Source organism: Ascidia mentula, chromosome 5 (assembly GCF_947561715.1).
Source record: "Ascidia mentula chromosome 5, kaAscMent1.1, whole genome shotgun sequence".
In the NCBI taxonomy this organism is placed as follows: domain Eukaryota; kingdom Metazoa; phylum Chordata; class Ascidiacea; order Phlebobranchia; family Ascidiidae; genus Ascidia; species Ascidia mentula.
In genome coordinates this window covers 9,298,939-9,314,551 of record NC_138570.1, presented here as the reverse complement: position 1 = coordinate 9,314,551, position 15,613 = coordinate 9,298,939, and the positions used below count along the sequence as shown (strand labels likewise).

Below are 15,613 nucleotides of genomic sequence, written 5' to 3'. Positions count from 1 at the left end.
GCATACCGACTGCAACGCGCGCATATATTTATCTGAAACTAAACGAAAAGAACCAGTGGTGAAATATTGAGCCCTGCGAAGGTGAAGGTCAATGTTCTATTTGCTCTGTTTCTTTTTTGCTCATTGGACCACGTAATTTCCGTTACATAAAGCAGGCTGTAACATCCTTATGTTTTTACAGACTTGCTATTACGGACTTTCGACATGACCAGTTGAGCAAAAAGTGCCGTAACTCGCTAGGACTAGGGGCAACTTCTTGGGAAATTAAATTTAGTTTACGAATTTTAATGTAAGTTGCTTAAATATTTATTTTTACCATCAATGGTAGGATGTTTTTTTGATTTAAATGTTTTTCGTCGTATGTGTTTACACGAGAACAACCATTAATTCACCTTTCGTCGGAGTATACTTGCCAATATCTGGCAATAGTGCGGCACTTTGGACAGATTATGCGCCTAAACTCTGCAGAGATCAGACTGCATTTGCCAATACGTAGTTATTGTGTCGATGCGCTTTCCTGTGCAGCGTAAACTTGGCACCGTGCTTGCTGGGTTATTTTCGTCTCGGATGTGTCTTTGCCAAAAGGTTTTCTGCAGCCAACAGGATGTTAGCCCGCTTTCCCACCCTTTGCACATCTGATCATGCTACTCTTATCACCGTTAGTGGGATGATCTGGTGATACGGTTTGCTTTTAACTATCTGAAGCCTCTGCCAAATTCACCCAAACGTTGAAGTAATTGTATTTCCGGTGCAAAAAGCGTGATTACTGTGAGTGTGTTCGCGTATGCAGATACACCAAATAAAGTTAAACGGAAAATAAAGCGTTCCGACGCGAAACGCCTCTAGAAAAACATGGCAAGACAATTTATCTGTTTTGCGAATTTGCTTATCGGTGCAGGGCCTGTTGTTTCGACGAAACGCAACTATATACGGATCTGACGTCAACTGACATATTCGACAAGTCGGCACAGCGAAACATGCCACAGATGACACAGTAACTAGCTGGTGTAACATTATTCAAATCACATAACAAGCATTTGGCTCCAGAACACCAAACCGCCGATAGAGCCCCATTGAAATTTGGAAACGCTTTCGAAGATTGTGGTGCAAGGTACCCACTTCACCACCAAAGTAGTCTCTTTCGGCGAACGCTATGTTCTATGCAAATACGTCACGTGCTCGAATAATCCGAGTTAAAGCGACCAGGACGAACCGCAGCCGAGGTATATTGGGTATAAATTATTGAGGACGCCTGATCGAGGCCAGGGTCAAACCTTTGTACCCCGGTCACCATGTTGTAGTTTTCCCCTTTCTTTATCTCTCCTGGTAACCAAGTAAAGGGCGAGGGAGTAGAAGCAGCAGCCGAAAAGAAGCTGAAGGCTGGTGCAGCCGAAAAACGTGTGCCTCAAACGCCGCTTGTCGTACACCTGTTTTAAACGGTCGGATTAGAATTATAATGAACTTGACGAAGTTTTCGATTACGAAGGATAGACTGTTAATTTTTTTTAATTTTTAATTGCAAACTAAACAATTATCGAAACCAATAGAAGCATTAAATTTATCAGAAAAATATTTTTTTATAAAAGCACAAAATCCTTTTTAGCTATACGAGCACGCTTGGCTGCAGAAGTTAAACCAGCACTTAACGTGCACTTAGTCAGATAATTGTATGAGCACTGTTATTTGCACAAGACTTCAATCCCCCGACCAAAAAAAATGATGATACTTATGAGCACATACCCTATAACTGAGTTTTCACGCGTATAACGTGCAATACCATATATCGTATGCTTAGGTGCGTTTAACCATCATTCCGCCTCATGGACTTGACAAATATTGTCAAGTTTTTGACGACCGCCTGAGGTGTAATTTGATTACGGGGCAATTAACTTAAAACCTCAGGGCGAAACGACCCCGACTGTATACAGCCCCAAATGCAACCCAGGAACACCACCCGTAAAGTATATGCGCTTATGGTTTGTCTTAAACAAACAAATTTCCGATTGGTTGCAGGGATTACCGAGTTCCGCTTAGTTTTCTACCACGAAACCGCCAAGCTAAGATGAAGGTCTGGCATTAGGGGAGCATCAAAGCAAGTGCCTTTGTATTGTATATCCGATGTTTTAACACTCGCTTGACCTACAAACTTCACGTTTTCATCTGCGGAATGTTGTTTTACTGTCATGAATGGTAACTGGACTTATGAATGCACACCCAAGCCGGTTTATATTGTTTTCATAGGCACTGACGGTGCGTTTTGAAGTATTTGTCGAATTAAGAAAGCTGACAGATTTTAACCTGGATTTAAACGTTTCTATGCAGTAGGCCATCAGTGGTGGAAATCGTTGCGGCGATTGCAATAGAATGGGGAACGATTCCCACAATCTATTAACAGAAATTTAATAACGATTCTTGGTATCCCAAACTTTCCCAACCGGCGACATCATGACAGACATGCGAAGGGAGCACCATTAAATTGTACAGTGTGTTTACGTGAAGCACTGTTGACGTGCGTGCGGCACTAAATAACTGTCACGGGGCAGATACAAGACACCTGTTTTCGGAAAGGGTAGTTTGCAGTACCTTTCTAACTTTAAACCTGCGGGTGATGTTTGCCCCCGGCGCGTATAAACCCTCCCACGGCGCTCAGGTCGCTGGGTTGTTTACGCCTACTACAAAGGCAAGCGAGGTGCTGAGGCGTCGTCGTTGCAATTCTAACTTCCCCTTTACGGTATCGCGTGTCCCTAATCAGCTCAGAAGGATTTGTCCTGACCAATGGACTCCTGTTTCCCGCGTCAACCTTTCCAGGGGGAAAGTAAGCGTGAACATTGGAAGGTAAGACAGGTTCGATTTTCTTAGATAAGCTCGGAAAACCCGAGTAAAATGCTCTGGGCAAAACGCGGAAGATACTAAAATTCATTCCGGTGGTCGACGAAGCGTTTCTCAATGGCTGCCAACCGTCTGGCTAAAGTGGCCAAAATTGGGGTAAAATGGCCATTGAAGCAAGTCGAACGTTGGCTACGTCCGTTTTGTTTTTGCAGGCAGCGCTGCTTTAATTAAGGGCTTAAGGTTTTAACATTAAAATAGCCTGTGGGTTTTTTAAAAAGTGTTGCGAAGAAGTTTGCAAACGTATAGGGGCGATCAGTTTCAAAAACGAATTATCATCTTTGCTGCTTTATGCGCCTTCCTTACTCTAATGTGCGGCGCTTTTTGAACCACCTTCCAAGCCAGCGAACTCTAAACAAACAGATTAACCCGTTGACATTGGGTGAAAAACCGTGGTTCGAGCCTTTGGGGGCGAAAAACTAATCGCATTCGGCGTACTGGCAACTTATAAAATTATCTTGAATGGACAACGAGCCGCTTTTATCCTGCAATTACCTCGCAATGGTGGCGAGGAGATGCCGTCAAGGAGTCTTGCGTTGAGTTGATCCACAACAAGCACGCTGTATCGATGGCTGAACCCACGTAAACGGGAGCCGGGATCCAGGCCAGAACTCGAGTAAAAACGAACACGATGCCGATAGCGAAGGCCTGCAAAAAATACCCCGGAGTCAGTGAGGTGGATTTGCAGCAACTTTCGTCAACGCTCGTCTGTTTTGTTTCGGACTGTTGGCAATTTTTAATTAAAAACGATCTGTGTCTTGTAAAGGTTGCATATATTGGTCTGCTTGATTCTCTGAAATATTATGCATTACATAAATATCATTAAAAAATTTAATTTAACGAATGTAAACAACGTATAGTATCGACAACTTGGTTTGGCTTAACCGATTTTACTTTATTCGCAAGTTTGAGACAAACAATTTAGGTTTTTAACTTGGATTTGTTAGCAGCACAAACTGCCTATAAACGGCCAAAGTGTTTTTCGGTTACACGCGAACATGTTGCACATGTAGCCAAGGTCGTTCTCGAGCCAAACTGGGCCCAGGCTAGAGGATATATTTCCGAGCGAGCAGCCACTGCGACGCCTGCCAAAGGGTTCCAGAGCGTAAGGCGAGCCAAAAAACACTGCACATTAATTAACCTTATCGGAAGGCGGCACCACTTTCAAGATTGTGAGAGTTGATGGAGTGGACGAAATTCCTGCTGTCATGCTTGCAGTTCCCATCATTGCCACGAAGATGGCCAACCGCTGCCAGCAGCTCTGTTGTGGACAGGCGCCCGCCCGAATGGTCATTTCACCAATTTCACCCTCTGCCATTTGACCCAATATGTCGTCCCCCTGTACCGAACAGCGACACCCGTCGAAGAGCTGGGAAGAAATCGGAAATAATCGATTATTATTGTCGTCGGTTTGTATCCAGTCATCGATCTGCAATTTCAACAAACGCGGGATTGGCCGCCGATCGCCGGAGCTTAAGCGGCTTTGGAGCATTAACTTATCCAAAAGTGGCCACGCGCGGGCACCGGATTTCAACGCTGCGCTTTGACGTCTGAAAACAAATGACCTCTCGTTCGCGTATAATCCACCGGCAACTGTATCTTCCTGCCCAACTTCACAGAAATTTACACTGCTTTCAATCACGACCCACCTGGATTCCATCCTGCCACCGAGTTTTCGTGCAACCTGCATGACATGCTGACCGATAAGTGATATTGGACGTCAGGTCGCATACAGGGTTGTAGGCTTCTGAGCATGCGCACGATCCTATGCATGAGGATCTGAAATACCAAACAAATGTTACTTGAAGTATCTTGGCTGATACTTTGACTGATGCTGAGCTGTGAACGTCGGTCATGGTTTATCTTGGATTTCATGCAGGATAATGTTTTTTTTTCATAAATGAAAATTATTTAAGACGTTTTAGCAATTGGATAGCTCTGACCATTGTGTTAAGATCCTAAAGTGAACATAAAAGCCATCGAACGGGAGTAGACTTGACGGCGTGGTATGTTTGCCCACAGTTTACCTCCTGAAATTATGCCGGCCATTGTTTACTCCTGTTTAAACCCACCACAACTTCGCACTTGAGTTGTCTCGCGAGCATCCCAAATCGAATGAATTCTTTATGTAACACGTAAACACGTCGTCACAACAGACAGTGGAAACCTCCCTCCAATCGCCGTTTACTGAAAACGCGTTACAACGAAAACGACAACAACTTACGGCGCCGTATCGCGCAGTCCGACCATCTCCGTTTCCTGGCAACCAAGGAAGACCAGAATCGCAACCGCCACTGACGTCATCAGAAGCGCCAGGAGGACGACGTTCAGGGTCCTTTTCACGGTCAGGTTTCGCCTCCGGATGATCCAACCGCCAAGGATGTTGCCCACCACAGCCATGGGTAAATTGACGCAGCCTGAAGTGAACAAATTCTTGTTAGGAAACGAGCAAGTGGATGATGGGGTTTCGCGTGTCTCCGAGCCCTGATGCTTTGCAGGCGTCGGCCGGGAGATAAGACGTGTCACAGTTGCACCGGCGCAGCAACATTACGCTGTGGCCATTCGAGTGTGCGTCAATTACAAGTGTGACAAATAGCAGCTAATCCTCAGCTGGCCGGCAGCATGCCACCATTGATCTAATTTGAGAAAGCCGCGGTGTCGTTAATCATAACGCATTCGCCACATCGTTACGCGGTTCATTCTCTATTTACCTGCGGTTAATTGGAAGCGAACAGCACGGCACTAATACTGACATAAAGACGCATCTTATTAGTGCTTTTGTAAGTGGAAAACCTCGTTGTTTGTAAATACGACATGTTTTCGCCAGATTTAATGTCTTAACTCACGAATGCCGCATATGTATATTTTTACGAATATAAGTGTTTCCATTTTTTAAATCCCCCCTGTAGCTTGTGCTTTACTATTAGCGGCTCGTTTAATTGATTTTAAAACAAATGATATATTATTTACACCAGGGTGACAGCAAAAAATGTAAATACGGACGACAGTTTTAAGTACACAAGTTCAACTACGTGTACTTGGCAAGCAGTTCAATGTCCTCTCCGCACACATAATACTCAAATTTCTCTAGAAATAATCCGTTAAGCCTCCGGATTTAAACATGAACTCACATAGCGGTCGAAGTTTCTGTGCGTAATCTGCGTCTGAAAGCAGTGGGTGACATATAGTGAGGTCGGTTTAAATCTGTTTGCATCGATTTGCGTGTATTAAATGCCTGCAAGCGCTGCCAGTTGTTGTTTGAAATCTTGGTAAGCGATCATTTGTCTTCGTTGCAACTTGGCTTACGTTAACGCGAAGGAAGTTTTTACCACCACGGGCGAGTCAGTAATTTGGAATGGAACCAAACGTATAGCCCCGATTCTTTCCGAAACGTGACAAAGTTATTTGTTTTCAAATCTGGTGTAAATTAGGTATTTAGCTCACCCCAAGGCCATAAGAAATTTTTTACCTTGCGACTTTCCAAATCAGTTAATTACTTAATACGCGGTGCTAAATGCTAAAAAAATCTGCAACCCGTGTTACAAAAACTGCGAAAGATCAGACGCTTTTTTAAAATACGTTGATGCTGTAATTACAGTCTTCCGTAACCAAGCATACCTTGAATGCAGTGTTTTTCAAGGCCAAAGGTATTTACTCACCGTTTAATAAGTTGGCTCGGGATGCCGAGAGGTCGAATTGCGTTTCCATGTATTTAGATGCATATGTGATAGATGCGGCGAGAAAGCTGGTGAGACTTACGAAGCCGAGGGTGATGGAGATAAAGACGGGATCCCGTAGGAGCCCCTTCATCGTAAAAGCGAAATCTAAGGAACAAGTAAACATTAGGCTGCGTGACGTTGGAAGTCTTGGACGGCTCACAGGGACCTCGCGGTTTTGCTGTATCAGCCGAATGTAATTGCATGACGCGTCAGCGAGGATAAGCGTTTCTCCCTACGGTTAAGCGCACGTGCCAAGCTGCAATGCTGGGTTTAATGTTGTTTCATTTTCAATGTCGCCCTGATCCCCACGGGCGTTTTTCGGGCCTGAATCGTTTCGTCTCTTTTTTTCTCGAAGCCACACGTTGCTACATAGAGACCCAACATGCTTCGGTTACATTTGTTACATTTGCATAAATTAACAACATTTACACTGGCATCAAACAATGCTTTAATTGTTTGTAGTGGGCAACAGCGGTATGTTACAAAAAATTATTTAAGAATGTGTACAACAGACAAATAGAAGGTGCTATATAAAGCCAATGACACATGTATTAGAAATATAGAAGTGTGACAAAAAAAAATAGTTTTTCCGCACTTGAAACGATCGGAGGGCGACAGTTGTATGGCTAACTTATCGTAAACCAAAGATCTTTCAGTGTTTACGCTGATACACTATCGTTATTGAGATACCTTTTAACGAGGCTGTGCTTGGTGAGTTGTTCATTGCTCCTACAGTACGTTCCCACACGCCTTTGTTAAGAATGCACTCTGTATGATGAATGCTGAAGGCTCTGGATGTTCGACACTTGTTGCTTACGTTGATGGCAGGGGCAGATGCGGACCTGCGGAAACGGCGTTGACCTGGAGCCACGCGTTGTTCTTCTCCCGTTGGTCTTGCTATTGTGGTCTTATCCAAGCGACAAGCTACCCTTTCGTTTTCCTTGCTTAACACTTCCGAGTACAAAGCAAATCTATCTTGTTCCTGGTTTTTATATTGCGTTGTAAAGAAGTCCATACTTCGCGAGGTGTTTTCTGTCCGAATCAGTTCGTCGTTACGATGGGGAAGATCCTCTTCGCCAGTGGAAGCTGTTTCTTCGTATTCCTCGTCTGCTGTTGACTCCTTTGGGGTATCCGAGATTTCAGAGTCGTCGTTATCAGAGAAATATACTTTAATGCAAGACACACAAGGTGCTTCACACTCGCCGGCGCCTTCTTGCTCTCTGGTTATGACCCTGCAAATCAAGAAATCGCTTATTAAACACAATGTTTAAACTTGTGAAGTCATAAAAGTATGTGGTTGAGAGGAGTTTGTGTGTACAGGGGTTTGAAAACGCCAAAAAATGTGTAGCTACAATTTTCCAAGACTTGGCGGACGATTTAAAAAATATTACGTTAGTCACTTAAAAATAGACAGGCTTATATTTTCCCAGTTTGTTTCCACTGTGAAATTCTAAAACTCCCTTTTACCTGTACCGAATTTAGTGACCAAGTTAACATCACGGTAGTCATTTTTTGCCAGCATTTCACATCCTCACCTGGGAAACGCGCAGAAAGGAATGGTTGCGATAACAAGCAAAACACCAGTGATGAGGTAACCCATCCACCAAGCCCCGACCCATACCGAGTCCTGTGGAACGACGGATATTTCTGTGGTGTTCACCCACCCACTGTCCACCCAGATATTTGTGGTAAGCGAGCCGAGGATAAAACCGAATGCTGGTCCGAGCAGTGACAGAGCTGAGACAACCCCTGCAGAAATAATAACTCTTTTAAGTTTTTGAAGTGATTATTCCTTAAGTTCCTGCTGTTCTTGAGATTCAACAACTTGAAGAAATAATCGATACGACGAGAATTAGGTTTAGATTAAACTTTTTTTCATCGGTAATTCGAGTTCATCGATAACAGTATAAATACCGAGTTGTTTGTTAGCGCTGAACCACACACGACGCTATAACATCTTATATATGCGCGTGAATTCTGAATATCGCCGAGTTGGGATAAAGGCGTCATCGTAAGTCAAGTTTTGGCGGTCGGGCACAACACCGAAATGACGGTAAGCTGCATTTTGCGGTTGCGTTTTCACAACAATTTTTTTTGAGCGACGGCGCTCAGGCAACCGCAGTCTGATGCAAAAGACCGCCGAAATTTCCACCCTTCTGGCTTATACCCTGAATCGAACTTACCGATGTAGACCGCCGAATTGCTGCCGGACGCATAATCGTCGATGAAGGACATGCCAAGCGGGTGAAGGGGCGAATGACCCATGCCCTTTAGTACGCTGCCCACTGCTATAAAGACGTACAGAAACGAATCGTCTCCTGAGTTTTTTCCTTTGACATGTTCAGCTTCCCGGAGCGCCGAAATTGCCGCCCAATCGTCTTTGCCAATCGACGCAGGCTTGCATAGCTGATGTCCAGTAGCGTTGGACAACACTACCGACAGTTGTTTCTCTGATATACCAGAGACTTCAGTTTGCAACCTAAGTTGTTTTTCGTCCAGTTCAGTGACTCGCGACCGTGCAAGGCGAAACTGCGTTTGTCCGCCCGGCATAACAAATTCCGTCTCCTCGCCGTCCCGCGCGACGCGAACTTCCTTCGACCACATATGCAAAGTTCGTAGAAGTTCTTCCACGTCGGTGTAATTGGCAATGTGCTGCAGGCCGGAGAGCAAGGAGCTGTCGTTGCTATTCAGGTAAGCTGAGACGTTGCTGACCACCATCACAGCGGCCTCATGTCGCGGCGAGATATTTGAGGTTCGCGTTGCAAGTTGCGATGTGCTGCCGTGTGTTTCTTGCTGCTGGGAGGGCATGTTGACAAGCATGACTTTCCCAGAAATAAGCCCGCTTCGCAAGTTAGGACTCTCGACATTGTATCGATCTCCCACGAACTGCGGCATGCATGAGATTAGGCTAGATGCAGCCATCAGCAGCGATCCGATGGCGATTGCTCGAGGTCTGCGGAACATTAAAAAGTTAAACTACGTTCTTTAATTTTACTTTGCCTACTCTTCCTTTATCCCCTTCTTTAAACGGCGTGAGTTTTAAGTCATAACAAGTGTATGAATTGAAATATTGTGTATTAAAAAATCGAACAAAATCAACTTTAATTTAATAATTATAGGAGGAAAGGAGGTTTGCATTTTATGTCAAAAACAACTTTAGAAAATCAATTTTCCTTGAACAATGGCGCCGTTCCTACAGCTTGGATATTGACGGTTTATACACGTTACAAAAAATTAGCACAAAGAATCGATTATGCTAGTTTGGAAAACTTTAACCTTTGTTAAATTGAAAAACTAATCAATCTTTTCGATATGGAGAGTGAAATATACACACTGGAACGTTTCTGATGCAAAGCATATTCGGGGATTTTAAATATTTATAAGCGACTAAATACCTTTGGGACAATATTACATTGAAATTGTTACGTAACACAGTTACGATAATTCATTGACGCTAACACGACCCGTGTTTATTACGTTGTCGAAGCAAGCAAACCATTCGCAACAGAAGAAAAATTATATTTTTTTTCATAACCCCCGGCTAATGAAAAGATTTGAAACAGAGTTAAATTAAAATGTCGCGTTTTGCGCACTATTAGGTCACCAGTGCACGGACCCATTTACTTGATACATAATGCATGAAAGGCAAACCGCAACCTATTGGCGTTGCTCAAGGCCCATGCAATTCACCTTACCCTTAACTGAGATTATGAAAAGTAACTACAATGCTTCGTAGCATATTGGCCAATGCGCAAATTTTACAACGTGTCGAGTTCTTTCAATGCCAACTTCTTCAATCGTGTAAATGTTGATGTATTTTAGGAATTATAAACCGTACAAACTTTTGTTTACTAATAGTATAAGAATTGGGTGAAATAATTTTCAGGCTTCACCATCAGGGGATGGCAGAATGATTGTATGTAGGCATATCATCCTCAAAATACCTGTGCCATTTGGATCCATAGTAGCTCACAAAGAGGATAACGCTGAGATTTCCGATGTGAAAACAGCTTTGGAGAACCCCGATAGAAAACGTCGATAGGCGATATCGCCGTTCAATTGATGTCAGTGCACTTTTGCTGTAACTGCAAAGAGACAAGTTCGGGCTGTTTAAATTCCGGTTACAAGTTGTGGCTTTTCACGCCTTCTTTTATAGATCATAAAATCAAAACGGAATCGGTTTTCGTGTTATGATTATCTCGACGTTCAAAACTAAAAGATTGTTGATTTTATTTTAAAACAGCTCATGTCCCCACATATACGGCGCAAGTTTTGAAAGAGCACAAACCACACCGACCCCTTCCATTACATTAACCTACTCACCCACTTCCCATAACTTGGACCAACTGAAGGAGGGATAGACAAGCGACGAAAGTCCGTACTCTGAGGAACAACGCCGTTTTCTCCTGCGATCTTTCCTTAAACTCCCATTTATCTGGCTTCCTTTTGCATTTACCACATTTGCGTAAATCCCTCGTTATCTCGGACTCCTCAGTTTCCTTTCCCGTCAACAATTCGGCGACTTCTTGGGGTTCCGGGCAGGAATTTACAACCCCAAAATTCGGTTCTACTTTTTTGCCAGCAGCCATCTCGGTAATGACTATTTTGGTGACCTGCCTGTACGTTGTTGCAGAGTTCTGCGTACCACACCAACAACACGAATGATTAAGCGTTGCTTTGAATTATGCATGTCGTTCGTTTTCGCCGAACACCGTTAGGTTTATATCCTTTACGTGTGTTATTTGCTTTAACAAACTCAAAGCTTGCCTTGTCGAAAAGTGTAAACTATAACACATGACAAGAAAATTTCTTCTCAGCAATTTATGACAGAAAGTGAATTACGATGACGTCATCACGCCACCACCAACATTCTCTTTATTTGTTATTACTCGATATAGCCCACTGCCGTTGATCACTGTATGCAAAAAGCTTCAAAACTTAATTCCAATTGCGGATATTACTTCACTCGCATGATAGCATGACCGACAAGAGCGTTGGAATTTGCACTGCACCGAGCAACTTTCCAACTGGTTTTAGACTGACCGACGAGCTAACGTTCGCCACTCTGCGCAATTCACAGCTCTGCAACAAGTACTTGGTGCCCTACATCGCTCGGCCGCCTGCACCTCGGAGAATGTCGGTGGCGAAAAAAGGAAAAGCATGTGTTTACATTGAGCGCATTGTTTTTTCACTCCAAGCGTCTCCCGCCGGACGGCAGCACTTTATTCGGGCGTATTGTAACGTCTTTCACGGCGTAGGAAGCGACCGTTCTAATTCCTTCCCGTTCTACGATGAAGGGGAAAAGCCTTGTTGTAAAACCGGATCGAGGTGTGCCCTCTTTATGCGACGAAGTGTTCCAAATATTCTGCTCTGATTTGCACCGACATTAAACACAGAGAAACCTGGATGTTGGTGAAGTTGAAATTGTGGAATCCATCTTTTCTACTGCAATTCTGGAATTAAACTTTTTTGCTTTACTGTTTTATACAATGTAGGCAGAAGTGAAGTTTAATGGGCGCAAAAACAGATCAACAACACCCAAGGCGATAATAAACTGCTCTATCTTGTTTATTTTGTTTTCTTAAGCAAAACAACTTTTGGCTTGTGTGTTTCTGTATCGCTTGTGATTACGCAAACAAATTTGTCCTTTGTGATTTAAACCTTACTTGAGATTAAAAATTGCAGCAACAACAAAATGTATGGGGCAGATAAGAACAGTTGTGGTCAGGTTTTCGTAGGTCAAAAAAAAATAAATTAATACGTTGAAAAATTTGTTGAAAAAATATTGTTTTTCTTTCACTCCAAATTTCATTTTCAATCTGACGGACAAATCTTAAACCCAGAAGCCTTAATTTTCCTTTTCCTATTTATCGACGAACGACTTGTAAAGTGCGATCAATTTGGTACCCTCGGGTGTTGTGCTTGATTTCGGAAAGCCTCCCCGAGGGAGTTTGTTTAATCGCTTGCTGTAATTACCACATTGTGTCCTTTTAAGGTTTTGGACCCACGTTTCCTGAATAAATGATCAAAGCATACAACAAGTTTTCAAAATCAAGAGCATTTTACGAAAATTGCGTCCTTGAAAGATGCTGGTATTTCGGCTCAACACTGACATCGTGTGGTAGATAATTTTGTGCAAACTTGATTCTTTTTTTGAATAAAAATAGCAATCATCCGCATCGAATCCCCCCAAACAATACATGCGAACACTAATTATCAATTCTAAACTTGATGCACACTCGTTTAGCGCAAAAAGTACACAACTCAACACTCGAAAAACGTACGGAATGTAACATTATGTAATGAATAACAAATTTTATTCCTTTTTCGATGCAACACAATATATATAGCGAAACCAGTAAAAAGGTTTATCTTACAACGCGGAATTGTTATTAAGGCCTGTGTAGTTAACTTTGGGCTACTCTTCATACTGTTAGGCAAGATGACGGAAGTTGTGACTGGCACGAATAACTCAAATGATTTTGTATTTCTGAAGGCCTTGACTATGCAATAAACATACAACGTGATTGCTGAGTTTCGAACGTAACGCTGGTATATAGTTGAAAAACGTTAAAGTGATGTTTTTGTTGCCCCCAGAAAACACCTGATGTAGTTGTAGAATTAATCTCAACTGAAAAATACTTTTTTTCTCAAGAAATCCAATGCAGTTAACAGTAAAACTATCCAGTAAAAACAACGATCCAAAAACGTTGACATTATTTATTTAGTTGTACACATGATCAATGAAATGATTAAGGTGGAAAAACTTTTGGACATAATGCAAAAGCAAGATGTGTGACAATACTATGTTATACAAACTTTACTTTCAACTTATTTGCAATGTACAATTCACGAGGCAAGTCTTTCACAAAGTGCCCATAATTTGCTCCACAATTATTATCATTTACTTTGTAGTTCATTTTCAAAAGGTAAACTTGAATTTTTACCACAGCTTAATTTCCGTCAGTGAACATTAAAGATCTGTACATGTCTTCCGACCCATATACCAAGAAAAAAGGGAATGGGATTTGTCGCCAGGATATCCTGAATTCGAATCCCGGTGAAGTCCAAAAAATATCCTGGGTTCAAATCCCGGTGTGTCCCATGTTTTGTTTTTCGTTTTAAACACTACATTAAAGCACCAGCTTCTCACACATAGCCCGTAGCTCTGTCTCGCACGAATAATCGTCCATCTTATAACCACAGTAAGGTCCGACCGTGGCACAATCCACATTTGAACCACCACCAATATTGTTGGGTTCATTTGCACAGAAGTTCGTGTTCTCCCCATTTGCCGGAACGCCGTCGACCCACACAAAGCTCCCTTCACTCTCCAAGTCACTGAGACCGATCCAGCAATTGGAATTGAACGGTTTTAGTAGACGTTTTAATATGTCTCTACAAAATGTCCCAATTAGGGCATGGAAAAATACGAGCATAACTTTTGAAAGGAATGCCAAAGCTAATAACTTGCTATAGCAGTGTCGTAATTAAACACAAACACTAATACTGCGTTCATCGTCATTGCAAAACAGTAACTGATTGTGCAAGCTATTATCCAGCAGTGACCACGCATTTTGCTTGCTCACTGCTGGGCGTGGCCTGCGCAAGCAATTACTGTTTTGTATTAATGATGAGCGCAGTATTAGTGTTTGAAACGTTTTTTTTTGCATTGCCAACTTGCTACTAACTAGCAAGTTATAATAGGTTTAACATTCTTTTTGTATGTGCATTTACTTATAAAATACATAAGCTTTGTAATATTATTGTCGTAGGAAAATGCAGCGAAAAATAACAATCGTATTGCTGTGATAAATCCTGCACAAACTTTTCCATTAAAGGTCATTCCCACCTCCGTGTGTGTGGATCTCTCATTCCGCTAGTGATCAGATCTCCACCTATCGACTGACAATACCGTCTAGCGTTTTGCCACGAGGTTAGGTTGGTGCTGATGTGATACTGCCTCAAAAGCGGCTTCCATACAGGGCCTGAAATATGAACGTACAAGTTTCCAAATTACCTGTCATTGTTTTTACAACAATGTTATTTTTAAAAGGAGGTAACCTGACAAAGTTTCCAGACTATTTTCGATCGTTTCGATCCGTAGATTATCTTGCACGCCTGGAGGCCCCCTTGGCCCCACGGCGCCTTTTGGCCCCCTGATACCAGATGGGCCCCTTTTGCCAGGTCTTCCATGCAAAGGTGGTCCATTGCGCGTAGCTGATGGCTCGAACACTGAGCTGGCATGTTTGCATACCAAAAGTTCTTCTTTTTAACTTTGGCATTGCGTGGAATGCGTGGTCGCAATGATAACAAGCACTGCAAACAGTAGTTTGGACATGACGCTTTACGCTGGAACTTTCTGTGAGAAAGTCATTATTAGACTACCGTCAAGATTAGACTACCTCATGATAGTCTGCATTCGAGACATCATAATTTTGCTACATCATTAATGCATTGATATAATTTTTTTTAAAACGACTATAGTGACCAATATTTTCAGTACATCACTTTACATGTGAATATAAATATATAAATATATTTTTATGTAGTGATAGAATGCCAATACTTTAACGTCATATTGATTTCTTTTCAGAACAAAACCACTGAAACAATTATGCTGATTATGACTTAAGTTCCTGCCATACCGTCTATTGAACATGTCAATTTTAAAACAAAATTAAATCTTAAAATCTATCTCTTGCTGCAAACCAAATTTCTATGCCTGTGGTTTTTGAAAAGGCATTTGTTTCAGGTTCATGGTCGTTAAAAACTAGATTAAAGTCTTCTTCAGTCCCTCTGCAGAAATTGGAGCGAGTTGTGTGGCTGCTTTCTTTCAAGTTTCTTTCGTATGCTGAAGATTTTGGTGTCTCCAGTGATTGATCACTTTCTAAGATCGGATGTACGTGCTGTGTAACATACGTCACAGAAACCAGCGCTTGTATTGCGTAATGTCTTGTGTGCAGCATTGCACAAGTGTTGCACAATCCATTTCGTTTGCAGCATTG

At 42.4% G+C, this 15,613-nt stretch overlaps 2 protein-coding genes across 2 annotated transcripts; both read right to left on the bottom strand.

Annotated features, from left to right (window-relative positions):
• Nucleotides 1–734: 734 nt before the first annotated feature.
• On the bottom strand, nt 735–11,238 carry LOC145902564 (solute carrier organic anion transporter family member 2B1-like). Its single transcript, XM_082990586.1, has 11 exons — nt 10,929–11,238; nt 10,550–10,690; nt 8,789–9,558; nt 8,141–8,354; nt 7,296–7,837; nt 6,546–6,710; nt 5,111–5,303; nt 4,536–4,665; nt 4,028–4,255; nt 3,382–3,534; nt 735–1,427 (listed from the first exon to the last, which is right to left on the bottom strand). Exons 1-11 carry the CDS (start codon nt 11,192–11,194, stop codon nt 1,269–1,271), a joined length of 2,961 nt encoding a protein of 986 aa, XP_082846712.1. The 5' UTR covers nt 11,195–11,238; the 3' UTR covers nt 735–1,268.
• A 2,109-nt stretch (nt 11,239–13,347) lies between these two features.
• LOC145903503 (C-type lectin mosGCTL-1-like) lies at nt 13,348–14,963 on the bottom strand. The gene is made up of 3 exons (XM_082991589.1): nt 14,670–14,963; nt 14,458–14,593; nt 13,348–14,003 (listed from the first exon to the last, which is right to left on the bottom strand). The coding sequence occupies exons 2-3, from the start codon at nt 14,478–14,480 to the stop codon at nt 13,739–13,741; spliced, it is 288 nt and encodes a 95-aa protein (XP_082847715.1). The 5' UTR covers nt 14,481–14,593; nt 14,670–14,963; the 3' UTR covers nt 13,348–13,738.
• Nucleotides 14,964–15,613: the final 650 nt, after the last annotated feature.

Coding starts and splice junctions, on each gene's coding strand:
- LOC145902564 (XM_082990586.1), bottom strand. CDS start 11,194: ATGGCTGCTGGCAAAAAAGTAGAACCGAATTTTGGGGTTGTAAATTCC. Junction 5,304..6,545: donor CCGAGCCAACTTATTAAACG/GTGAGTAAATAC, acceptor TGTTCACTTCAG/GCTGCGTCAATTTACCCATG. Junction 4,256..4,535: donor GGTGGCAGGATGGAATCCAG/GTGGGTCGTGAT, acceptor ATTTCTTCCCAG/CTCTTCGACGGGTGTCGCTG.
- LOC145903503 (XM_082991589.1), bottom strand. CDS start 14,480: ATGAGAGATCCACACACACGGAG. Junction 14,004..14,457: donor AGAGATCCACACACACGGAG/GTGGGAATGACC, acceptor GACATTTTGTAG/AGACATATTAAAACGTCTAC.